We start from the raw sequence: 26,836 nt of genomic DNA on the forward strand, positions 1-26,836 counted from the left end.
AAAAGGTCCATCCCACACAGTATAACGCTAAACCACCAGCAGAGGGAGCGTCTGCAGACCGGCCCCTTCACACATTTGCAGCCTCGGCATCAGAGCGAGGGTTTTCCACGGGCCCTCGTGACTTCTCCCTGGTGACGTGAGCTGGTCCCATACGTGTCCTTCAGATGTGCTCTCGCCGTCCATCACTGCAGCTGGACCTTGTAAGCGCAGATGAGCAACTTGACCTGAGGAAAGGCAAGTTAGAACCTCTTACTAATCGTTTTTTTGTATAAAGACGACAAATTTTCATTTTGGTAACACAGGCCAAATAATAACCGCATGAAAATCAGTCCATTTTTCAGCACAGACCCACAAGCATCTGCATCTGCCCCTCCCCCTCTCTGCTCCATGTCATGTTTCTGCCTATTTCTGCTCCAGGTGGGATCGGTGATCGGTGAAGAGAAGGTGTGTGTACCGTGGGTTTTCTAAACCCTAATGTTTGGGTTTTGCTCGTACGTACTATTCTAGTAAGAGTCTCATTTACAGTTTCAAAAATAAGACCCCGGGTATATTATGTGTGGACAAAAAAGTGACGCTAAACAGTATATACCAAAATGAGTTGCCTTGCTACAATGTGGCACTTTTGAGACAGTAATCAAGAAGAAGCAAAGACACCAGAAGAGCTGTGAAAGCCTTTTTTGTGCCACCTTTGCTGTGGGAGACTCTGCCAGGCGAATGAAGAGCTTGTTGATGCCAGGGACAGGACTGAAGGAGTAAATAAAGTGACTGTCCTGCAAAGAGCACACAGACAGATGTTAGCGGACAACGTTAGCCGCAGACACTGAAGCGAGGCGTAACATTAGATTGCTGTACCAAGAAGATTGGCAGCTGGAACTTGTCATTCAGCACCACAGCATGGACAGCACAGGGGCCGCACAGACGCGCCGTGATCTCAGTCTGGAAGTTGGCATGGAAAATGAAGAGCAGGATCCCAGAGCCTGTGGAAGATTATTAAGGAGTTAAACCTAGAGATGGTCCACTTAGGCCAAGTGCTTGACTATATTCATCTAATGAAGCACAAGTGTTTTTAATAGGGAACAAAAGTTCATCAGAAACTTCGTAACGTTCATTGTGTAATATGACAATTAATGTCAGAGAAGCATCACTAAAGAAAATTCAGAGCAAATGTAATATTTCTGTGTGATCAGATGTTTAGAAATCCGGTTAAAATCTGCTAAATCCCATTATAGAGAACGGAGCTAAAGATCCATTGGACCCAGAAGTAGAGCGATGACATCAGCACTTAAACGTACGCTTGTTAAGTGCTGAAAAAAAAAAAAAGTGAAGCGCTGATGTCATCGTTTTACTTCCGGGTCTGCATAGACCGGCTGATGTGCGAGAAACTACAAAAAAACTCTTCAATACCACAATCAATATTTCTGAAACTCAACAGAGAGTTACTGTACTTATTTATCAGGCCCATTAGCCAAAAATGCTGAACCTACTGCTATAAAAGGCGATGATTTTAGGCATGTTAGTGCCCTCTTCAGGTAGGAGCTATTATTTACGTGGAGAGACCATAATTAGGCCTGAGTGGCCTGCTGTTGCAAGGGCCTATTGTAATTGCTCCTCTGTCAGGAGCGTGTGGACAGTGGTCAGTGAAGTACGGCCCGTCAGCGCCGTCCGATACTGCTTGTGAAATAAAAAAGATTTTGGGCGTGCTAGTGCCCTCTGCAGGTTGGAGCCATTATTCACACGGACAGGCTAAAAAAATAGTTTTGATGTTTAGTGACAAAGATTAATGGCACATCAGGACAATAAAGTGTAGCGGGCGCGTTAGCGCCCTCTGTAAGGTTACAGAGGCGTGGCAATGGAGGCATGGCCCACGAGGGCCGTTTGATGCCGCTTGCGGCTTTAATTTGTTCTTGTTTTTGGCTAATATGTCTGTTATTACTGGGACAATCCACATGAGACAAAAACAGTCACAATGTTGTGACCGCAGTGGTGGCAATATTCAAAAACATTTGCGTGAAGTTGATCAAATAAAAACAGAACAGCCCCCAGAACAGCTGGAGGAGGTGTGTGTGGATAGGGAAGTCTGGGCATCTCTGTTGAGACTGCTGCCACCGCGACCTGGCCCCGGATAAAACGGAGGAAAATAAATGGATGGATGGATGGATGGATGGATGGATGGATGGATGGATGGATTTTCAGCCAAAAGAAAAATGTAGCAGGTTTGTGAATCCAATCACTACCAAATAATCAACTATTTCAATATTCCTCAATTTTCATTTTGGAGATATCTTACAAAAACTGTCTCCCTCCATCTGAGAGGGCCTGAAAGCATTAGGAGTTTAGAGGGAGTTTTTGGTCCTGTGGGCAGTGAAAGTACTGCTGTATGTTGGAGGTGTTGAGTGGGGAAACCCATATGTGGGAACAGGATTTTATAATCCATTTAAAATATTGATTTATTTTTATTTATTGGTTTGTTTGGCAGGTACAGTGCACATTATTGAGTATCTGTTGTCCCACACTCCCGCACTCTCAAACACTCTCTCATTCCTGGCCTATTGTACATGTTTTTAGTGGTAGGGGAAACTGGACGAAACCTATGCAGACACGAGGAGAACATGCAAACTCTACACAGAAAGGCCCCGTCCAGGTGGGAATGGAACCCGGGACCTTCTAGCTGTGAAGCACGAGTGCTAACAGCTGGTAACTGAGGTAACTGTGTACATAAACAATAAACTACGAGAACTACGGGGTGGAGATGGTAGAGCGAGTCAATTTTGGCAGCTTGAATCCCGGCTCCGGCGCCACCACTGTGTCCTTGGGCAAGACACTTCTGCCTTCCATCACTGTGAAGCAGAAGCCACCAGTAATAGGAAACACGAGCGTGAATAAATGAGTGTGAATGGGAGAGAATGCAGATGGAAAAGAAATCGTTTATCATTTAATTATGATTGTTTGGAACTAGAGCAACAAAGTTTAAGCACTAAAGCTGTTTTCCCCACACACCCTGTCCCGATCTGAACCAATCACACGCTGTACCCACAGTCATTATACACTGAGACACAAAAAGGCTCTCACCGTCCGGCTGTGGCCCCGGTTTGTAGCCAAACTCCATGTAAAAGTCCGGTCCCTCGCAGAGACGGTGACAGGCCAAAGGGAAGACCGGCTCCAGCAGCAGCAGCCGGGACTCAAAGTACGCCCTGATGGCATCGTCCGTCACACTGGACAGCCTGGACACAAACAGCCAGTCAGGCTCCACAAACTACTGTCTTTATTTACATTCTGTTACTTGCTGAAAAATCTTGATACAGTTTATAGAGCACATTTTGAACTACTAAGCGAGTGTTTCTCAAATACGTCTCTATGTCCTGACAAATTTAACTGGAGTATGTTAAACGATTGGCGCTGGTGGTTTTGATCATGATTTCTGCTTTGAGCAAATTCAACGTAGAATACACTTAAGTTGGCAGAAATTACTAACAATAGCTGGGTTGTTTTAACCCAGAGACTAAAATCAATAGACATATTCGTCGACTCATGAAAAACGAACTAAAAATGGAAGTGGCACAGTTTAAAGATCATTTAAATTCACTACTAAAGGAACAAGCCTGTGCTTTGTCAAAGTGGGAAAACAAACGAAGCAGTACAATAGGATTTAAAACATTTGTATGTAAAAATAACAACGCTTAGTGTGTAGATCAAAATGGTCATTTAGATTCAGTCAATAAATATACAATATATGTATGTAGTCGTTTGTGAAGAAACCAGCTGTAAGAAGGGGCAGGGCATATACGTTACTTCTACCTACTCCTTTTCTAAATAAAACATTTAAACCTTGTTTGATGGAAATATGTCTGCAAGATAAAGACTTCAATCAATCAATAATCAGAGTAATAGAAATAAACAATGTATTAAAACATGTTAAGCGATCAGAAGACAGGACGTACATGCCCACGTGGTCCTTGATCAGGTCACACACTATCAGGTTGTTGCTGAGTTTGGCGAAGTACATGGCAGTGTTCTTCCCGTGTTTGGACATTATGTTGCAGTCTGCTCCGTATTCCAGTAGGAGGCGCACCACGTCTGCATTTCCTCTCTTGCAGGCCTGGAAAGAACAGCAATGCAGCTCAACAGTCCAAGAACATTTCTCATTCATTTGAGCCATGTATGTGGCAGCATGTATGTGGTTTTACTAACCAAATGAGCACCTCCAGTAGCCTCAGTTATTTTTTTGATTTTTTTTTCTCTATGCATGCCCTTAAAGCCTTATAGTTTTAAAGTTTTTATAGCTTATTTTTATCTACATTCTGTGTTAGATGTTTTATGTTGCATGATCGAGTAACAAGCCTAGTGTGTGAACCTGTTCTCAAATTATTCTGATTCTGAATCTTCATGAGAACGTTTCGGCAGAGCAGTCTGTGCGATGCCATTTATTTTATTTTAAGATTTTTCCACCATGCACAAAAATATGACAAAAGAAAACAAAAAGCAACGAAGACAAAAAAAAAAACAATAATACAATACAAAAAACTACAAAAATGTGACAAAACCGTACCGTGTTGGTCTTAGCTTTCAAATGAGGCATTACTCTGGCGTATATATAGGCTGTAAGCTCCAGTCGAGAAGTTTAAGATTTGGGCAAAACTGAACTGGAGAAAATGAACTAGGTTAAAGTGGGGGTTAAGGGGTCAAACTCTGCAAAATTACAAAAGCTCATACATTTTCTGATCAAAATGATGGTCATGAGGTATCTCATAGCTGACGAGATTCAACTCTTATCATTTATGCAACTCTTAATATCCTTTACCTTTGAAAATAAATTGGCAAAATTAATGAAAACTGTACTTTGAGAACGCAGGGCAGGCTTCAAAGAGCATGGGATAGTGCAACAGTTGTATATCACAAACTAAAGAATTTTTACTAATCTTCCCTGTCCCATTCAGTGACCATGCTGTGAATGTAGTTCAACAGCATCACTGAGCTGAGGAATGTCTTTACAACAGTGTGTGGGGAAGGGGCACAGCAGAGATTTCTGTACCTTTTTCAATTGAACAGTCACAAATATGAAACATGACTAACATCTACTGGCTCGAAGTGCTCAAACCGATCATAATGAGCTCCACTGGCCTGACAAACAAGACTAATCTGGTTTGTTCATGTCGTTTAACATTACCTTCATTAGTGCGGTGTCTCCTCCTAATGTCTGAGCATTCACATATGCACCAGCCTCCAGCAAGATGGCCACTGTGGTCAGGCAGTTCTACAAATCACGGTTAACATTAAGCAGACTGATGCTATGGACGCCGTGGGCAGTACCACAGTACACACTACAGAATATGTGGTTACCTTCTCAGCCGCGTGCATGAGCGCCGTGGTGCCGTTCTTCTGCCGCCGGTTTATTCGCACTCCTTTCCTTATGAGCAGTCGCAGAATGTCGTCTTGCCCTCCAGCTGCAGCCAGCATGCTCAGAGTCATGCCACTGCCATCCTGCCGGCAGCACACAGGCCCAGAGACGGGTAAGTCAACAATGTGTTCAGCAAATATCCTACGCATCCACAGACATTTAAACAGCGTGTCTTTATACTTTAGGCGGAGTCTGGCTGTGCACGTCTGTCAGGACAGATTTATCAGCAAACAACACAGTCTCCAATGCACCCCAGTTTTTTTTTTTCTCACCTAAAGTGCAGGCAGTAACTATAATCTAAATATCTGCCATGTAAACAAAGCTCTGCGCTGTTTTCATTTCACTGGACAGTCCGAACAGCAGTGCTTCAGTCCAGACTTTGTACTCATTTTCCAAGACATTTTAGGGGTTTGTGACCTATAGCCTATAGCCATTCAGAGTTTTGAGTCACTCTTAAAGGAACAGGCCACCGTTTTTCCATACTGAGCTCTGTTCTTACCTGAGCTTAGACGAGTTGATGCGTACCCGTCTGGTCTTTACCCGTGCGCTCAGTCACACAAAAAGACCAAAGATGTTGTTAGCATTTAGCCTCTCCTCCTCTCCTCGACGCGCAGTAATCTCTTCACTCTTATAGAATTCTCTGCACGGACGTTGAAGTGCTCCTAAGGTATTATTACGCCTCACAGTACAGTACCCCTTTTTATCCGCTTAGAAAATCAACATGTTTCATTTTGTGCAACTAGACTTGGATCTTGTAACTACTCACCTAACCGTATTTAGAAAGGGAAAACGTGGAAGAGCTCTGTCGCTTCCAACTCCACCCCAGTTTGGCCCCATAGAGGAGAGGAGGAGAGGCTAAACAACATCTTTGGCCTTTTTGCATGACTGAGCGCACGCACAAATCAACTCATCCAAGCTCAGGTAAGAACATATCTCAGTACGGAAAAACGGTGGCCTGTTCCTTTAAAAACATTGGCTTTCAACACAAGCTGAACTGATACCTTGTACATGTTTTTTTCTTTGTCTGAAACTTGCACAGCACTTTGGGCATGTGCACACTGTGTTTTACAAAAATTGAAGAAACCATTTAATGTCAGAAATGATTAATCTTCACTTAAAACGAAACATTTAACCAGTTATTTAACCATAGCATCTATATGTAAAACACCATTTTCAGCAATTCATCCTAATGCGTTTCCATATGCTTCAGGGAACTGGACGGTTTCAGTAATTGTTCAGATCAGTTGTAATATGACCTGGACACATGGACTGTTGAGGAACTGAAACTTTATTTTAGTTTCAAAAATAATCAGGTTGACCAAAGTGCTACAAGGTAAAGACAAGAAACTCCGTACACTTTGAACTTATCAAACAGATGACTGTCTCTACATTTTGGAGATCAGCCTTCCTCAGCCTTGTTGCCCACCCCGAAGCTCACTGGCCCATATTCATGAGCTACTTCCAGTGATATTGTCCAGTTCCCTTGTTCCAAACGCTGAAAAAGCCATGTCCACACTCGTGTGCTGCCCAAGTCTGCATAAAGACTAAGAAACGCACATGTTTTAACACATGAGGCTGGACAGACCGGTACGGCACACTCCTATGTCCAAAGCTATTGAAATCATGTTCAGGGCGTGTGAGTGGACTGGGAGACTGTGGACAGTGTGTAAACCGGGACAGTCAGGGGCAGGACACTACAGGGGCTGTAAATGCTCAAACTCAGGCCGGGGAGGGGTCTAGAAGCACAGGCAGCGAGCAGAGGCCACACTGCACCGGGCCGGGAAGGGGAGAGGACAGTGTTGGGGAGGGCATCTCCGAGTGTCTGGGAGAGGCAGGAGGTTAGAGCTGGGCGAGGGTGAGGTTTAGATCAATCCAGAGGTCATTATTTGGGGGCCAGTGGGGGGTTCCTGCTTATTTTTGGCATTTTATAAACTAAACGGTCTATGGTGATAACAAAGTTGTTTAGGGCTGGGACAAGGCTTGGATTGCAATACTTTGTGCTGCAATACCAAATCGATACTTTATCAAGTATCGCAATACTTTCAATACTTGTGTTTGGAGACATTTTTATCATGCACTCCTTTGTTTTTGAGAAACGGTTACATTTTGTGTTAATGCACTTTTCAATCTTGACACTTCAAATAAACGTCAAATGGCACTTGGTTTGTACGTTTTGGACACATTGACTTTACACATTTTGAGGTAAACACAATACTTACTCAAAATTACTTTATGGCAACACGTCGGCCTTGGGCTGCTTGATTATAGAAAAAATCAAGAATATTTCAGGCCTAATTGAAATCATAATTTAAACTATAATTTTTTTTATTTATTTTTATTAATCAACAAAAACTATGCAAAAATATTTCCTTCGGACGTTAAAGTCAAATTTATATTAATATGCTCGTGTCTAAACTAATCTTCTATTGAGAGATTTCTGTTACACCCATTTTTGTAATGTCGGACCAAAGCATTTGCCAGTAGCAAAAGAAATGCCAAGGAAAAAAAAACAATCATCCCAGCGGCATGAAATAATGCGCAAACTGAGCTCCGTTGAGATCTGCTCCTGAAGATAAGTTTTAGACTGCTACACAACCAGCGCCAGGGCAAAGGATATAAAGGCTTCGAAACTTCTATTCTCCTCTCCACCACAAATACAACAGTTCTATCACGCTATGGGAGTTCAGCTGATCAGACGCACTCACACACCGCGCGCAGGATGGACAAGCATGAGGGCATTCTTAAGAATTACTTTTTAGGCTATTTTTGTAATCGTCTAGAGTAATGATCGAAATTTAAACAAAATTAGGCATGTGCATAAATTTAGGCACCCATGTAATTTTTTTTATTTCAATACCTTCAGCACTAATTATTAGAACTCAAAATTGGTTTGGTAACTTTAGTGACCCTTGACCTCCATACACAGGTGAATCCAATCATGAGAAAGGGTATTTAAGGAGGCCAATTGAAAGTGTTTCTCCTCTTTGCATCTTCTCTGAAGAGCGGCAACATGGGAGCCTCAAAACAACTCTCTGACCTGAAAACAATGATTGTTCGACATCATGGTTTAGGGGAAGGATACAGAAAGTGTCTCAGAGATTTAAGCTCTCAGTTTCAACTGTGAGGAACATTGTGAGGAATTGGAAGACCAGAGGCACAGTTCTAGTTAAGGCCCGAAGTGGCAGACCAAGAAAAATGTCAGATAAGCAGACGCAGGATGGTGAGGAGTCAGTCAACCCTCAGACCAGCTCCAAAGACCTACAACATCATCTTCCTGCAGATGGTGTCACTGTGCATCGTTCAACTATCCAGCGCACTTTACAGAAAGAGATGCTGTATGGACGAGTAATGCAGAAAAAGCAGTGTCGCAAAGAGTGTCGCTTGAGGTTTGCTAAAGCACATTTGGACAAGCCAGCTTCATTTTGGAATAAGGTGCTATTTGGGAGAACAAGGGGTGTTCTGCATGGCTGAAAAAGAACACAGCATTCCAAGAAAAATACTTGCTCCAGTCCCAACAGTAACATTTGGAGGCGGTTCCATCATGCTGGGGCTGTGTGACCAGTGCAGGGACTTTTTAAAGTGAATCTTGTTAAAGTAGGGTCGCATGGATTCCACTCAATATCAGCAGATTCTGGAGAACAATGTCCAGGAATCAGTGACAAAGTTGAAGTTGCGCCGGGGCGGAGTCTTTGAACAAGACAACGAACATAAATACTGCTCAAAATCTACTAAGGCATATTTAACTGAAATTTCTTATCCAGACAACCAATGATTTATAAAGGAAAATGAACATTAACAGGGGTGCCCAAACTTTTGCATACCACTGTATGTATTTTATCATAACAAAATGGATTGTCCCAGCCCTGAAGTAACTTTATTCTCAGGAACAGCGCGTGGGACAAAACCCAGAGGTTTTTTTCAGAATTGCGCAGCAGCAGTCGCTCCTCCTGAAGCAAACACAGACGACACAAGTGACTGAAGCGACTCAAGTGGCTGATTGCAACGTGCTGTTCAAGTGACCAACTTGATGCACAAAACACGAGTTGACATTAGATTGGGGACCAACTTCACGGAGGTCCTTGCCTTCCCAGGGCTTAAGTTTTCTTGATTTAGATGGCCGACAGTCTGAATTCTAGACATTGTCGGCGGTCTAAAAAAAGAAATGTCCAGCTGTTTCGAGTTAGCAGACTGTAGACAAAGGATAGAGAAGCAACTAAAACATGTCGCCACTATTGGCTTCTCTCTTTTGCTATTCTTATGGTTTTAGTCACGCTGCTATCATTTTGAACACACAAACACACTTAGAAAACATCAAGATTCAAAATAATGATTTGACTTATTTTTTTTTATAAAGAGTGAGGCACACACAAACAGCATAAAAACACAAAAACAGTTCATATTGAAGTGAGGGTAGCTCATTCTGGGGAAGGAAGACAACCAGCTACTGCAGGACACAACACCATAACGCCCTACCATTGACAGGACAGAGGAGCAGAGGCAAGAACCATGTCATTCTATATATGTAAAGTCAGACACATTTTTTTGGAAGCACAGTTCATTTGACTGGAGTTGTCTGTCTACCGTGTCAGTACCTGTAGTGATTCAGACAGACTGATTTGTTGAGTCATAATTGGCTCTTGTTTGCACACTTTTTACTTATAGAGAAAGATAGACAGGAGGATCCCAGTCATTGTGGGAAGTATGTGTATATGGCTCTGTCGCGTATCTTTCCCTTAGAGCCATATCTGTCCCACTTTGTTTTAAAGACTCAACTGAGTCATGCGCCAAATATTTTGCTTCCTTCCAGGTCCTGTTCATGGCAAGTTCAGCGGTCAAACACGTGTCCCTTTTCCCAGGCACTTTCCCCCGGCCATCCCCATTCGTGAGGCCGCCGCTGGAGTCATGAGACTGAACTGGAGTGCTTAGGTGTTCAGTGGACATACCGTGCTCTGTCGGGTCAACCTTTGAGCACGTAATGGGGTTTAACGGACTTGTGCTGTAAAAAGTGCTTGAATGATCGAGCGGTGCGAAATCGCTCCTGTCGTTTATAGCGGAGTATGGAGGGAAAATGGCCGTGCTAAGTGTGGTGTAGGTTGGCGATACTGACGCGGCGGGAGAGTTGAGCGAGGCGAACACGGGAGAGGATTCTGCATCGTGAGAAACGTAGTCTGGAGACAGGGGGATACTTGAAGGGTGCTGTGTGTTGGAGGGAGACATGGGCGGGAGAAATGTGCTCTCAGGAGAGTACAGCGGATGCATGACTGCGTTTGTGGTGCCTAGTTGGGTGTACGTAGAAACTACTTGTGAATCAAAAACATTTGGTGATGAAAAGTTACATGTGGGGTTTGCGTAGACCATGTCCGAGTTGGCTGAACCAAATGAATCATAACTGGATGGCATGTCCAGTGGGAAAACCATCGATTGTTCCACGTGTGATGGTGCAGTTAGTGTGTCTTCAACATTTGCCAGCAAATTAGAATCTGTGTTCTTGACTTCAGAGTGTTTCTTTGTGCTTTGGGGCACCGTCTTTTTTCTCTTTGGATTGACTACAGTTTTCTCAGGTTTGGGTTTCTCAGGCTGATTTTGCCTCCTCCGTAATGTTTGCAGAGTATTATGAACAAAGTTTTTTATGTCGGTCCACGACCTGCGGCAGAGGTCAGGCTCCGCGGCTAAACATGCATTGCATTCTTTTTTGCCGGGAACCTTCATTTTAGTGATAAATTCAGATAGAAAACGTTTCACGGCTGCCTGTTCCTGCTCACTCCAAGGTCGTCTCTTCACAGCACTTTTTGGCCGCACTCCTAAAAAAGAAAGGAAATACTGTATTTAAGAACACCATAAGGTTACATTACAGTAAAGACAAAATATGACTTCAAAAAAGAAAACCTTAAGCAGTAATCAAACCTTGATGATAGAAAAATAAATCTAATATTAAAAACAGTTACTGATGAAACTGTTAAATAGATATTATGGTTTATTATCTTATTTCAATTTGTTAAATTAAGTGCAGTTGTCGTAATGGTTTTTGTGTCCCTGATTCATTGACGTGGCGAGACCCAAGTAGATAAATAAAAGTCTTAAAATACTGAACTGGTTTTGTTGAGGTTACCATGATCATGTAACAGAGAATGTCAACAGTGGTATGTAGGGCTGCTCGATTATTGAAAAAACAATAATCACAATTATTTTAGTCATAATTGAAATCGCGATTATTCAAAAAAGTGTATTTGTTGCCTTTAAAAAAAAGTATTTATTTTATTTATATATTTATTAATAAAAAAAATAACTGCTGAATATTTTCTGTTTTCTGAACAGTCATTAAAGTACACATGATTTCAAGTATGCCTCGATTAAGGAGAGGTCACTGTTTCACACCTGAACCCTGCTGGCCAGAACTCACACCTGTGCAAACAAACAGAGCAGCGCGCCTGATGACATCATCACACAGCGCTGTTTGTTTTTATGTCAGGCAAAAGCATGAGCCATGGCACATGAAATGCGAATGGAAAATAATTCCAGCGGCATGAAATAATGCATTTAAAAAAAAAGTTTTTTCTGATTATGCTAATTTTGTAATCGTTTAGTGTAATAATCGAAATTGTAATCGAATTTCGATTAATTGCACAGCCCTAGTGGTATGTGCTTTATTATATCTTAATGAATCTCTTTATGAAACTACTACTTACCCTGTTTGGGAGAGCCTGTAGTTCCTGAAGCCAGCCCTGGGTTCATCTGAAGCAGTTGCTTGCTAACTTCCTCCAACACTGTTGCATTTTGAGAGAACTGACTACACTCCTGGACGCTTCTTCCCAACATCTTTGACACTTGGCCCAGTTCACTCTGACAGATACTTAGGAGCTGCCAGCTGCTGGCTATTTGCTGTCTCAGAGAGGGGCAAAAAAGTGCCTCTGTGTTGACCACGCCACACTCCACGGCAGCTCTACGGAGGCAGTCCAGTCCTCTGACAAATGACGGGCCTTCAATGCGCGCAAACAGGTACACATTATTCTGCGATACACCCACTTTGTCGCGATGCTCAACCAGCAAGTCGATTAATGACACCATCCGTTGGGTCAGCAGAACGAGCAGGCTTCTCCCAAACTGTCCTTCCAATTCCAGTCTTGTCAACTGCTCGCCCATTTCCAGCTCCAATTTGGTGCTTTTCCGGATTTGATCAGCAGAGGGAATAAAGTTTCCTGTGCTTTTCATAGAGCTGTACGTTTCCAAGAGCAGCCGGCCAATATTTCCCACACGGATGCGGTTGAAAAGGCACACATCGGTTAAGGTGGCTTCGCTGAGTTTTTTCCACGTAGACAGAGTGGGACTGTGCTGCAGGTCTTTCCTGGCGTCCTCCTGCTCTTGTGAGATGAACCGGTGGAGCCTTAATAAGTCTGCAGTCACTGTAGAGATATCCACTCGCTGAAGCTCCTCATTTTCATGGCTGCTTTGAGAAAAGAACTTGTCCCATTCTGTATCCAGAACGTTGATGAAGGGGTTTATCTCACTCTCAGATGCACCATCCATCGTGCGAGCGATTTCAGCAGCTCCTTTCAAAGAGTAACCAATCTTTGTGATAAGGGCAGTGTTTGTGCTGGAAAACGTATCAAAACCAAAGGCTTTTTTAGCTCCTTTTACAGTCAATTCAAATTTAGTTGGGAGAAACAGATCCTTCAAACACTGCACGCTGCCATCCATTTCACTCGCAGCGAGAACTAGCCTCCCGAGTTGTCGCATTTTTTGCACTATAGACGGAAAGTGCGACTTGTCGTGGTTGTGTTGGACAGACAGAGCTTGGCCATATTTGCAGATTACTGGGTCCTTGAGGATGTGCCTTGAGATGTTGTCTTGGTGCATAACGTGGATGAGGTCTTCGCAGCCTCCTGTTAAAAACTCAGACTTTGGCAAGAGCGGAGACGCAGGACTCAGGGCTCTGCTGTTCTTAAGATTATCAGATGACGCATTGCACAAATGCTCATGTGTCTGAACATTTTGAGCTCTGCTGGCATCATTTGTGCGGGTGCGCAGACCTGTCCGAGGTGGACCCGAAGCGGTTTGATTTCTCTTGAGCTGATTTTGTTTGACGATACCCACATTTGAATTCTCTTTCCTTTTGGCAGGCGCCTGTTCTGTGTTTTTCGCCTTCACTTTGTTATTATTTGTGCTTCTCAGCCTTTGTTTGCATAGTGGCTCACAGGTGTTGGCAGTAACAGATTGTTGGGTCTTGGACCTAGTAGTGACATTTGCTGCACTCCTTTTGATTCTCTCATCAACAAGGGTCAAAGATGCTCCAAGAATGTCAGCGGGACGCCTTTCATCAGCCACACGCTTCTTCAGACCGCCTGTACAGTCCTGCAAAACAAGTACATGCATTTGAGACTTATATGTGTATGTCAATAAGTGGATAAATAGAAAACGTAAAAAAGAATGATGCAACAGCACCTTGGCAAAGCCCCACCCAATTACCAAGCTCATACAGAGAACAGCTCCAATCAAGAACACCGGAACTCTTAGATTAAAAACCATGTTTAATTGATTATCTCAGACCGGTTTTAGCTAAAGGTTAAGTGAATATGGCACAAAAAAGACAAATGACAGGTCTTTTTCAAACGAAAGTTACAGGAGCATCAAACACACTTTAGTGACTGAAGCCCTTTCATGTCGGTCTCCTTTGTGTGCAGTTTGAAAGGTCAGCTCTGACGGGACCCAACTAATGCTCTATGAATTTGGGAAGTTTGTAGGAGTCAGTATGTACCTGCATCAATAGGTGCTTCCTCTTGTCAAGTGTCACTTTCCCCTGTTTCCACTGCAAAGAACAATATGTTTGAATTAATATTGCAATCTGTCATATTCAACAGATATATAATGTATTTGCAATATAATCATCTATATTCAGCGTGATCATCTTTTAATAGTGATAGAGATTTCATAGTTTTAAAGTTTAAAGCAATACGTCATTAATCTCCAAGTGTTTTGAAAGGAGCTGTTTCTTACCTGTACGAGTTGCTGAAAAGGCTGCTTCAGCGTTGGCATGGCTGAGAGGACCAGAGCCTACAAACGGCAAATCTACAGCGATTTTGAACTTCTGTTTGGAGCTGAGCATCAGAATGGTGTACACATTTGTGGTCATTTGTCAGCTGTTTTGAGTGCATGGTTGTGCGTGTGCAAGAGTGAGCATCATCTCTGTGGTCGCAGAGTACACAGTCGGAGCACTCACAGTCACACACTCTGGGGCTGCCAAGGTGCGAGCTACTGTTGGGACTGGACAGACACCGCGAAGACGCCTGTTCTTTGGTCAAAATCAAAATTATATGCAAACCAGGTGTCTTTTGGTGGCAAACTCAGAGGTACATTCCTTACAGTTTCACTAATGCATTCACACCGGTGCAGTAGGGAGTAGGGTACAACCCAAGCCTTCAAAGTTTCAATGCAGAAGACCTACCTCTTGGTCCAGATTGTAGTCCTCCTTAGAGTTCAGTGCCAGTTTTACAGCCAAGTAATCGCCACTTTTGACGGCATCTCGCAGCTCACCTAAGAACACACAGGAGACATGAGTCTGAGACATGAGAGTGAAGATAAAAGCACATATCACACATAATTGTGGCTTATAAGTTCTCCTTTGGGAACCAGAGCATTTGTTTTGGACGTTTTAGACCTGAACAGAATTTGTGTGTATGTAGGAGACTTTCGCTATTATGTTATTATGTTATTATTTTCGCAATCATTCAGATTATTCCCGTGCGTTGGCATACACGGCCTGGGAAGGTGACGGCCTGCAGCAGACAGCACTGAAAAGACATGGGACATAGCAGAATCAGAGCCACAGCACCGGGAAGAGCACAATGACACTCCACAGCAGCCTCCATCCTTTGCAAAAAGGGAACTAAAATGCATCCAGAAGAAAAAACCTCCAAATCAATCTTTGGATCCCTCCGATTTATGGCTAAATCATGGAGAAGCAAATTCACACTGAACTACTATACAAGGCACCTGAACAGTGCATTATATCAGTGATTTGCTTTGGAATTTTTACTGGGAAGTCCAACATCACAGACAATCTCCAAAATCATTACAAATTACTAGAATGAATGAGAATGAAGCAAAACATTATTCCAGGTATGTAGGTAAGAAATAGCAAATTTTAAAGATTTTAAAGGCACATGTACTCACTCGGTGAGAGAGGGGCTCCACTCAGAACCTCGTCGTCTCCATTCAGATGCTTCTGGAAGTCCTCCAGTGTCATCCAGTCCAGGTTCAGGTCCATGCCCAAATTTAAAGTGGCCTTCTCTGTGTAGAGCACATAATACAGTCAACACCATGTACCAACATCTTGGACTAGCAGAAATACAGCGGAAACCATATGTTTACATACACTTTAGAAAAAGACACATTTGTGTTTTTTCTCACTGTTTGACAAGAAACCAGAATTAACTTTAATTTTTCTTAGGTCAATTAGAAATAAATTTCTTTTCTTTTTTGTGTAAGACCACAGGATATGTCTCCAAAAATGTAAGCCTTCTTTTATTTGAAAACTCCAAACTGGAGTATAAAAAGTGGAAATAAAAGTTAATTCTGGTTTCATGTCAGATAGTGAGAAAAAAATGCAAATGTGTCTTTTTATTAGGGATGCACCGATACCGATACCAGTATCGGGTATCGGGCCGATACCACATGCTTGTACTCATACTCGTACTCATTCATGAGGTCCCGATACCAGGAACCGATACCATTTGACGTGCGGTCAGGCAGCGCACCTACTAGGCGCACCTCTCAGCTGAGGAGAGAAAATAGCAACAAACTGGAGAATTCTTTAGTGGAAATACAATATTCCACATAGAGCTGACTTTATTACAGACTGCGCTCTCTAAACCAGAGTCTGTGCTGGATTTAGCCAGAGCTTAATGTTGTTAGTGCTGCAGCGTCTGCAGTGTTTACAACATACAGGCTAACGATGCTAACTCACGGCTAGCGCAGTTTTGGCCATAAACTGCGCTAGCTAGAGGGGATATCCTGATATAACAGGAATACAGTATAAAACAGGATGTCTGGGGGAGAACTTTTATTTTGAAATATTTGCAATTTCTTCATTTTTAAATGTAATATCATCAGTGGCTCATTTTTCTGATAATTGTAATGGAAAAATATCAAACAAGGATCACGGGACGTTTACGCACTGTGTCATGGGGAAACAACTCACAATACAAAGTGATGTGATCAACTCATGCATTACAAATAAGTTAGATCTCGTATTCTTTAAGAGACTCTCATCAACTAAAACACAAACACTAGGCTACTTCTGTGGCCAATATTATTTCATTAGTTTAGGGGAGTTTCTGTCGCAGCTGTAATTCCTTAAGCTATTTTTAATTATTATTATTTATTAAAAAAAAAAAAAAGTGGAGTATAACAAAATATTAGAATGATGTCCAGACGTTATCCACTTTTCTTTTTTTTTAAAAACAAACTCTGAACAAGAGATAAACAACGTGCACAGTTGGTCATGAAAAAACACCTATCCAGCACCAAATGATTCGTTAACATTAGCAGCATTTTGTGCAGTGATCCAAAGTAGATTGACAGAGTGTACATCTTCAAAATAGAAAAGCTAACCTATAAACTAGGGATGCACCGATCCGATACTGGTATCAGATATCAGAGCCGATCCTGGAAAAATATGATATCGGATGATATTTCGTTTATGTAATTGTGTTCAAGAATAACTGATCTCACAATTTGTAACGATCAGATGACTTTATGTGATCTGTTTGTATTAATGTGTCCTAAATAGTCTGTCATGTACCCAAGGATATTTAGTGTAGAAAAGTTCAGTGATCCTTGTCAAATGTTTTTCCATTAGTTTATTAATATATTTAATTGATAATTGATCTGTAACATCGTGACTTTCAAGTCAATTTTCCACTTTGAAGAAAGTTTCTTGGTATCGGTTAATACTGAATAACGGCAGATACTCAAACCCCCAGCATCGGTAGCTTGCATTTTGAAATGTTTAAATTAGGCAATTAACTTATTATTTGCAAATCTACTGAAGTTTAACCCAATTTCACAAATTTCAAAATCACAAAATTGTTAGTCAAACAAGGAATGGTGTAAAGTTTTGGCCAAGTAAAGAGGAAGTGAAAAGTAAGCAAGTCGAAGCATGAAGAATAGATGAAAATTTTAAACCTAATCTAGGTAGCTCCCTAGTCCACAGTGCCCATTTACCGGCGGCAGCGTGTGTGATCTCTACCTGTTTTGTCACTGTGCTCCAGCAGATCCTGGCTCTCCAAGGGGTCTTCACAGGCCATGAACAGCCTTGGCTCACTGTCATCTCGCCTGCGGCCCATAGAGCTGTGCCTGTCCCAGGATGAGCGCTGCCCCTCCTCAGGGCGCTCTCGTCGGTCCCAGCCCAATCGCTGGCCCTCGTCTCCAAGGCGACTTTTGGAGCTGAACTCCTCCCCCTCTCTCTCTTCACTGTCTAGGCTGAAGCCGTGACTCTGGCCTGCTTTGGAGACCGCTGGAGCTGAGAACATAGAGGGCAGGCCATTAGAACTAAACTGTTGAATAAAGCAATCGTGCTTCTCTCTTCAGAAAAGTCCACCTACCTTCTGTCAGCTTGACCTTGTCAGTCCTCTCAGATTCTGCTCTCTGCACAGGAGACTCTTTGGACTTAGGAATCTTCTCAATTTTCCCGATAAGCTAGCATTGGAGACGCAAATCAAGCACAAAATCAAACAAACAATCAACAGCACCACAACATAAACCAGTTCTGTTCAACTGTTGTAAGATAAAACCAATTTTGTTAAGAAAATCTAACTAATTAAAAAACTAATAAAGAAATGCACAAGGTAAATAAAAACTACGAATAAAGATATTATATTAAAGTATCCATGAACCTCTGTCTCAGCGCAAGGCTGGTGCTATCCTTTATATCTAACATAGTGCTATAGATACTTTTCCATCTTCTATCTGCGACACTGAATATTCCAGGGTCCTGACTCCTGTACTTTGAAGCTGGATCATTAGGGTAGATCTATATGGTAATATTGCCTTAGTCCACACCCTCCTCTGTGTAAGATGTGGAGCCGGCTCTTGGCCTACCTTAAGGGGCTTGCTGCTGCTCTTCTCGGGGGGCAGCTGGTGGGCGGCTGGTCTTCGAGGAGCTCTGTCTTTGGCCTCACAGTTCAGGAGAAACTTCTCAAACAAATTGGTGCTGCCAGCAGCGTCTTTCTGTCCAGCCGTGTCCTCTCTGGCCTTGTCCTCCTTGACTTTGTCTTCTCTGGCCTTGTCCTCCCTAGCTTTGTCCTCCCTAGCCTTGTCTTCCTTGACTTTGTCCTCCTTGGCCTTGTCCTCTCTGGTCTTGTCCTCCTTGACCTTAACACTGGAGACTGTGCCCCGGTCTTTGCTTTTGGTTTTCCTGTGAGCTGTGGAGCTGTCGCTGGAGTCAGAGGACTGTGGTGCGGCCTCCTCTTTGGCTTTTGACGCGAGGCTCTTCATTTTTTGGAGGCTACTCTCTTTGGGCGAGGCGTTTTTACTATCCTTCTTTTGAATGAGATCTTTAAAGCCTTGCAGCTTCACCTCCCACTTGCCCTTCTTCTCCTTGAACTTATCGTCCAGGTAGATGCTGAGGTTTCGGAGTGGCTCTGTGCTGGTGTCCTCGGTGGGAGTCTCCGACGGCCCCTCGCTGATGTCCTCCTCGATGGGTGCTGTGTCGTCATCTGATGTGTCAATCTTCACCTCCTTCTTCCCTCTCTTCTTCTTGGCCTCCTCGGCTTTGGGCTTCTGTTTAATCACCTCTTTGGCCTTTTCCTTCTTGAGCTTCTTGGTCGGAACAGGCTCCTCGTCAGAGTCCAATGCTCTAATTTTGGGTGTGGCGGGGGGCGAGACGGGCAGTTCCTCTTCATCAGTCTCCGGAGCGGGCAGAGGGCGGAAGTCCTCCAAATGTCTGTCCTTCTTTTTCTTCTTCTTTTTCTTCTCTGTTGGAGGCAGCTCTTCCACCTTTTTCTTCTTCTTCTTCACCGGGAGCTCAGTGGGACGGTCTTTGTCACTGTCACTGTCAGAGTCGGCAGCAAAAACGTCGCTCTTTGCAGGAAGCACTTTCTAACAGATGAAAAAAAGAAAGACAACTTTAAAAAACACAATAGTGTGTTACAATAGAACTACATATACCATATACATATATTGATATATAGGAGGACTATCCACTTTTGTCGCCATCCAATATGTCTCTGATACAGTAAGTAATCATGATAAATAATATGTTTACCTTTAAAATGTGCAAAAATAAAACAGTCATGTATCCAAAGTTTAGAAACCAAATACCATTTGACATTTATTGTGTTTACAAGTTTATAAGTGTTTATAAGTGTTTACTGCTGCGCTGTTTTGTTGAGTGCCAACAATCCAGACCATTTTTCATGTTTTTGATCGTCATTTATTTCACTTCTGTTCATCACAAAGCTACCAAAATCACACATAAGGTGTAGAGTGCCTAGTTTCGTAATAAAAAAATAAATAAAATTAAAAAAACGCAAAAACTAGTTTTTCTGTTTTTGGCACTCATTGTGTTAAGATTGAAAAGAGCATTGACACAAAATCTTCAATGAAGGTTCTTGAGTCGTCTGCTGTACTCCGTCACTGAAGTGTCGAACGTTTCTCCTCTCATCCAAAAGGCTTCATCAGCGACACTAAGGTTCAGCTCAGCTCACAGCCAGATATAAACCACAGAGATATAGACCTCTCTATTAAAAAAATATTTTCACCTTAAGCTGCGTACAGACCAAACGCTTTTCGGGGCGTCAAAAACGCAACTAAAGCCTGTAGTTAGACGCTTGTGCCTACCTGAAGTCAGACGCTTGTCACACATGTCACCGAGCGTCAAGACGCTCTGGCCACACGTCAGCGTGTGTTCGTAACTACAACAGGCATCCTCGAGGCCCAAACACATTCCCAGCGCAGATTCAGCCACTGAAATACGGTTTCTTGTCACCTTTTTAATCCTGGGTGTTTAGGTAAAGAAACACTGATGTGTGTCTTTGTAAAAGTCCAAGAGCTGCTGTAGCTCTGGTTCACATTGAAGCTAATCCTCCAATACTTGTTTACATCTGCGGGCCGGCATAGGATCTGCCCCGGCATAGGATCTGCCCCGGCATAGGATCTGCCCCGGCATAGGATCTGCCCCGGCATAGCATCTGCCCCGGCATAGCATCTGCCCCGGCATAGCATCTGCCCCGGCATAGCATCTGCCCCGGCATAGCATCTGCCCCGGCACTGTTGGGGAAAGCTCCTGATTGGTCGACGCTCACAAATTTCTCCAAAAAGTTCAACATTTCCCAACTCTAGCGTGGGCTGCGCTGGACGCCCTGGAGGCGCGTCATAAGCTTACCACGGCGAAAAGCTTCAAAACACGCCGCACAGGAGGTGCGTGACGCGCTGCGGGATATTTTGCCGCTGCCTGAAGCGCGTCCTCCATGTATTTTCAATGTAAACCTGACGCTTGGCCGCGTTTGGTGTGAACGCACCTTTAGTGAACCTTGAACCTTAGCGTCGCTGATGAAGCCTTTTGGATGAGAGGCGAAACGTTCGACACTTCCACAACAGAGCACAGAAGATGACTCAAGAACCTTCCTTGAAAATGGACAACAATTTTACGACTGAGTCAGACATACATAAGTGTTGTGTAACTGGAACTTGAAAACAAAGGGGTGATGATAAAAATGCCTCTAAACACAAGTATTGAAAGTATTGCGATACTTGGTACTGCAGCAATCCGATATTTTGTCCCAGCCCTAATATATATGAAGAGTTCCTTTGCAAAAGCAGATTTTCTGCATCATTTTGGATATTATGAACTAAAGTTATGTAAATTTGATAAAGATCTAGTGACTAGGGACGTCACGATTCAGAATTTGAGTCACTATTAATCTGTGAGGAAAAATATTGCGATTTTACGATTATTCACGATTATTAAGATTAAGGAAGAAAATACTGAGAATTTCTCAAAATCTTAACAGTAAAGAAAAAAGACATTATGTGCACATTCTTATATTGCTTTAAGGGTTGTTTTAATCTACTGAACTTTTAACTTAAGTTATCTTTTATCTTTATGCTTAGGCTATACCCTGGCAAAATAAAAATAAAAACAAAAATAATAATACAGGTATTATTATTTTAAAATAATTAACAGGTAAAAGAATATCAATATTTGTTCTCTCTAAACGAAGCAAGTTGTTGTGAATGTTTTCAAAAGATATTCTTCAGATCTGTGTCTCATGAATCACTATAATGTCAAAAGAGTTCCTGAACATACTAACCGATCAGCTGATTTCCATGCGCCGTCTCACACAGTTTACTTTTGTTTTTTACTGCGACTTAAACTCAGCTGCACATGGTTCTATAGGGGCTCTTCCTTTGGATCAGATTTGCTCTCTGCACTTTGGATTATTGAGCTGTACACTGACTTCACGCGTCTTGGGGTGGAATTAACACTGGACACCGTTTCTTCAGGCTTTACTGGTGAGTGCTCATCGTTTGGAACAGATACACACGCGATACGGCTCAGGAGAGGGACAGCGCTATACCGCATGTCCTAAAAATCTTACAATAAACCTACCGTGCACTTTTTTAACCGTGGTAATTGTAAAACCGGTTAATCTTGACATCCCTCCTAGTGACTTTATATTTTCACAGACCTGGTAATGAAAAACACTGCTATGTAAAGAGAAATTAGATCTTAAATCTTTTTTTTGCAAATGAACTCTTCATTTGGTTTGGTTCACATGGAGTGTTGTTAAGTTAATTTGTGTTTTATTATCAAAGTGTTTTTATACACTGAATTTACTACATCTGTATTTCACCACCATATTGAAATATTTATGCTGCTGAAAAAAAAATGCAGTCTATTTTGTACATGATAGAGATAGAGATAGATAGATAGAGCCAGTTTTAACATTGTTTGTTCAGAGTGAATGAATGAACTGTTCTCACACTACATATACAGTTGACCTTGGGATCATTTAATTTTGTTAAATGTTTTAGGAGAAACAACAGCTCAATGTCCAATGCTAACTGATACATGTAAACCAATGGATGCCGCTAGGCTAAGCTAACCCATAGAAATGAGAGTGCTAAGAATTTTATTCTGGGTTTAAGTGAGTACTTTTAACTCTAGTTTGACGTTTGGATGCAGCCAGTTTTCTCCTTGGCTGAATCTGATCTGATTGGCTGTCCATCAGCTGTTTATTGCTGAATTTTTTTTGCAGCAGCGAAAAAAAATACACTGACTTTTTTTCAATATAGTGGTTAACTACAGATGCGAAAAAAAATCTGTTACATAAATTGAGTGTATAAAAAACACTTAAAACAATAAAAACACAACTTAACCTTCATAGAGAACCATCTCATAAAATGTTTGACCTTCAAAAAGGAACACGTCATCAGGAAAACCAGGACTAAACGGCATATAAAAGGGTCTACAAATCTAAATTGGACAATATTATGTTTAAAGAGTGGAACACAAACCAGTTTGACTGTTGTAGTCTATTTTCTGCTTTTTTGTTATTTTTAGTGTGATTCATTTGCACCTGTATCCATCTCCCTGCTGCTCATTTGGACATTACGTTTAGCGGTTTACTCTCTACAAAAGCAGTGGATGACTGATTAATAAAAAGGTATGTTAGGGTGCTCCTTAAAATGGAAATTTAGAAGTTTTATGCTCCAATCCTTGGAATTCAGCTCAATAATAGTAGAGAAAACTCTCCTTGTGATTTTTTTTCTCAATTGGATAACATTTACCCCTGTCTCATCGACCTTGAGGTTTTACCCTAAGCAACCCTTAGAGATGCTTTGTAATTGGGAATGAATAAAGCAAATAGAATTTGAAATGAAAAGAAAAGAAATATAGAAAAGAAAGAATCCCCTCTGAAAAAGTCTTTGTAACAAATATATCAACAAAATAGAACCATGTATTTAAACCTGGATTGATCCATTATTCAGTTTTCATGCAGAAACATCGGGAATTCGGAGCATTTTTAGCCACAAAACGCCGTATTTTTTTAATTAAAAAAAAAAAAAAATTGCAATGCATTTTTTTCTCATATTCATGTCAGTAATCGACAGCAAAAGTTTAAAATTGACATCTTTAAATTTCAAAATTTTCCTTATTCACCTGCAGTGTCTCGCCTTAAGCCAAGGTCAAGCCTAGGTCACAACCGGTCATCATGCGATTTCTGGCGTTTCTCAAATGGCTGCGTTTATTTTTTGTTCGTGGAGAACATAGTTGTGATTTTAAGATCACTGCGCAAAGAACCTCTGCGGCAGGTCTGCGGCTCGAAAATAAGCACGTCACCCGTGTGCACTCCATGCGTTTCTTGTGTTTTTTGCACGCAGACTGGCCGTAGGAATCCGTACGACCGGTTGTGACCATAGCTTTAACAAAGTGTGCCTTCAAGGGGCAAACTTCAAGGGCAATGAGCCAGATAAATGTTGGTGGAATCTGCCAAAAAAAATATATATCAGGAGAGTTTTTGTGACTATTTGAACAAAATTTAGAGGTTGGAGCTTAAAAAAAAAAGATTTAACAATTTACATGGGATTAAGGACCACCGTTGTGTGGATACATGTGCAGAACACATGTTGAAAAAACTTGACATTAGTATTTGAGCTAATAGTGAACCAGCAGCTGTATGTTTAGCAGGGCTTTCCATCAGGGTGGCCTGTATGACGCTCCAGGACCAGTTGTTTGTAGGGTTTCTGGTCATACACCCTCTGGGTGGTGGTGGACATACCTTCTTGGACTCGCTTTCCTTCTTGGCCTTGGCTTCAGCCATATTCTTCTTATACGTCAGCAGCACCTCCCTACAGTCCTCCAGGTGGGCCTCGGGCTCCCACGTGTCATCATCCGAGGAGTAGTTCTTCCAGCGCACACGGTACAGCACCTCCCCCTGCAACAAACAGCATCCAGCTTCAAACCCCGCATCATATCAAGGCCTACAGGAGAAAGAAATGTTTGTCCAGTGTGTTTTGCCCCAGCGACATGTTGGAGAGGACTGCAATTACATTCATTCATTTGTGTTTCAGTAAGGCTTCTGTTCACGGGGTTACAGGGCTAGCAGGTTTTATACATTACAAATCCTTGTGGAGATTTATTTTCTTAGTAAATGATATTATTGCCGTCTAATGTGATTTAATTAAATTCATTAAATAAATGTAGGGCTGAAACAACGAATCGATTAATCGACAACTATTTTAGTAATCGATTAATCATTTTCTGGTAAACAAAGACTCAAATAGAGCAAAAATGACATGAAAATGTAGTATTTTTGATAAAAACCTACTTTGTTTTTGTAGTTAGTGTATGTAGTGTTTTTACATTGTAAATTTCCTGAGTATCTGTCTGTGTCTCATCCAATCAGAAGCAGAATTAGCACCAAGAAATCGGAAAATCAAATCGGAAATCGAAATCGATCAATATGGGATAAACAATTCTGATTATTTATTTTGCAAAAACGGCCAGCCCTACGTTCACGCTCTACTGCAAGTGTCGATACAACTGAAGTGCTGAGACAAGGCAAAAGGAGGCAGAAGTGGGCGGGGTGGAATAAGGTGAAGTTTAAAATTGAGGTGGAGGGCAACTGAGAATTCCATTTCAGTAACCATGGGAACGCTCAAAATGCAGATTAGTCTTATTTTATTGTTATAAAATTATTATAACTATTTATTATAATTATTTATTTTAGAGGGGACTTGAAGGATAAATGAAAGTGTACACGAGACAAGAAAAAGTTGGAAACCCTAACACTAATCAATACGACATTTTGGATTTCAATATCTAATCCTTAGCTCTAAATTGTTCCAAAGACTCTTGTGCCTGTAAATAACCACTCGCTAATAGAATAACTAGCTGAGCGTGTCTTTTTGGTGATAAAGTGTGATTGTGGAGCAGTGAGACTGATGTTAGTGACTGCAGGAGACCCGAGTGTGAGCAGCCACGGGCCCGGTGCGTCCTTGGCCTCAGCGGGAGCCAGGGCACGAGAGAAAGGCAAGGACAACATGGCACTAGCGGGGCTCGTCCCACAGCAGAACAAGTGTTTGTGCCACAGACGGACGCGTGAATACCACAGGGAGACGTGCGCGCCATGAACAAAAGACGGCACACGTGCAGGAAGAGCGGCTCAGCCCGCGCTCACGTCAGTTACGGTCTCGTTGTTGAGCCAAAATGCTAAGCTATCTCTGTTAGCCACACTGGGCAGGGCGAATCTGCAGAGCGGAGCGGCACAACAGCTGATTCACGACACTCGCTTTTAGTGTTGTTGTTGTCATTGTTTTTTGCGGTTTGGAAGATACATTAACAGTTGAACCCACACAGCCCAGATAGTATGTACCAACAACAACAAGAAAAAAAAACAGTTTCAATACTAAAGTTGAATCATTAAAAGAAGTAACAAATACTGTAAAGCTTTCGTAAAAAATATTGATTATTATGATTATTGTGATTATAATAATTACTTATGAATACACTATGCATGTCTTTAATAATGGACATAAAAAATGTATCTATGGAACCGTAACAAATGACAGTCCTGCCGCTGATTTAACCATAACCAGCTATATGATCTTCCAAACAGCAGATGGCACTAACTCAAAAAATACAAATAAATAAAGAAGTGTCACGAATCTGCTGTGACGTGAATGTGCAGCTGCTCCGGATCTGTGGGGACAACACCAGCCAAAGGCTCTCCGGAGACTCCAAACAGGAGCAGGGCTCTGCTAACTTTGAATTCAGATCTGTAGCGGAAGCAATACAGTAACCTGAGAAGTCAACATGTCAAATACTAATATTAGCACTGCTTTGGCAGTGTGTTTCAAAGCGCAGTGTGTGTGTCTGTGTGTGTCTGTGTGTGTTGTGTGTTGTGCGGGTGTGTGTGCGTGTGCGTGTGCTACCTCTTCCACTCGCATATCTATGATCCTCTCCACTTCGTACACGTCCTCCTCCTCGCTCTCCCCCGGCTCTACGCGCTCGGTGTCGTCGGCCATGGCGGCGGAGGCTGCGGGGGCTGCTGGAGGTCGCTGAGGGGCTGGGTACGCGCTGGCCCAGGGTGAGCTTGTTTTTAGAAGCTCGTGGATTGAGGGCTGGAGACTAGCTTCCTAGCTTCGCGTTGGGGCTGTGTTTTCTTGTTCCAGTCTGGGTTCAGCAGTCAAGTATTAGAGCATTACCGCCACCTTCTGTTCCGGAGGATCGTGGGCCACACAGTCAGCTCTCACACTAGTGCTGTCAAATCAGATTATTTACCCAAGCTATTCTCTTAATTAGTCCACAAAACATAAGAAAAGCAAATACTGTCATTTACCAATTCATCTGGTTTAATAAAACGTGCTAAATCCAAAAAGAATCAACTTAAAGGGGTTTAAAACAATTGATTTTGAATTGATTGGAGTTTTTAGAGTAAA

General features: G+C 42.2%; 1 protein-coding gene across 4 annotated transcripts; it reads right to left on the minus strand.

Annotated features, from left to right (window-relative positions):
- Positions 1–26,575, minus strand: mphosph8 (M-phase phosphoprotein 8). 4 transcript variants are annotated; one of them, XM_079562830.1, is made up of 14 exons: positions 26,330–26,575; positions 24,175–24,330; positions 18,491–19,489; positions 17,995–18,088; positions 17,640–17,912; positions 15,563–15,679; positions 14,835–14,923; positions 5,338–5,478; positions 5,165–5,251; positions 3,939–4,096; positions 3,070–3,221; positions 853–977; positions 687–770; positions 1–224 (listed from the first exon to the last, which is right to left on the minus strand). In XM_079562830.1, the coding sequence occupies exons 1-14, from the start codon at positions 26,420–26,422 to the stop codon at positions 183–185; spliced, it is 2,610 nt and encodes an 869-aa protein (XP_079418956.1). In that variant the 5' UTR covers positions 26,423–26,575; the 3' UTR covers positions 1–182. The 4 variants fall into 4 exon arrangements, with proteins under 4 accessions (XP_079418956.1, XP_079418953.1, XP_079418954.1 ...); XM_079562827.1 differs by lacking the exons at positions 1–224; positions 687–770; positions 853–977; ... (2 more) ...; positions 5,165–5,251; positions 5,338–5,478 and adding exons at positions 10,046–11,196; positions 12,082–13,744; XM_079562828.1 differs by lacking the exons at positions 1–224; positions 687–770; positions 853–977; ... (9 more) ...; positions 24,175–24,330; positions 26,330–26,575 and adding exons at positions 10,046–11,196; positions 12,082–13,744; positions 14,148–14,198; positions 14,387–14,821.
- Positions 26,576–26,836: the final 261 nt, after the last annotated feature.

Source organism: Gobius niger (assembly GCF_951799975.1).
Source record: "Gobius niger genome assembly, chromosome: 9".
NCBI lineage: Eukaryota > Metazoa > Chordata > Actinopteri > Gobiiformes > Gobiidae > Gobius > Gobius niger.

Coding starts and splice junctions, on each gene's coding strand:
- mphosph8 (XM_079562827.1), bottom strand. CDS start 26,422: ATGGCCGACGACACCGAGCGCGTAGAGCCGGGGGAGAGCGAGGAGGAG. Junction 24,331..26,329: donor TAGATATGCGAGTGGAAGAG/GTAGCACACGCA, acceptor TGTTTGTTGCAG/GGGGAGGTGCTGTACCGTGT. Junction 13,745..14,834: donor ACTACAATCTGGACCAAGAG/GTAGGTCTTCTG, acceptor CTTGTTTTGCAG/GACTGTACAGGCGGTCTGAA.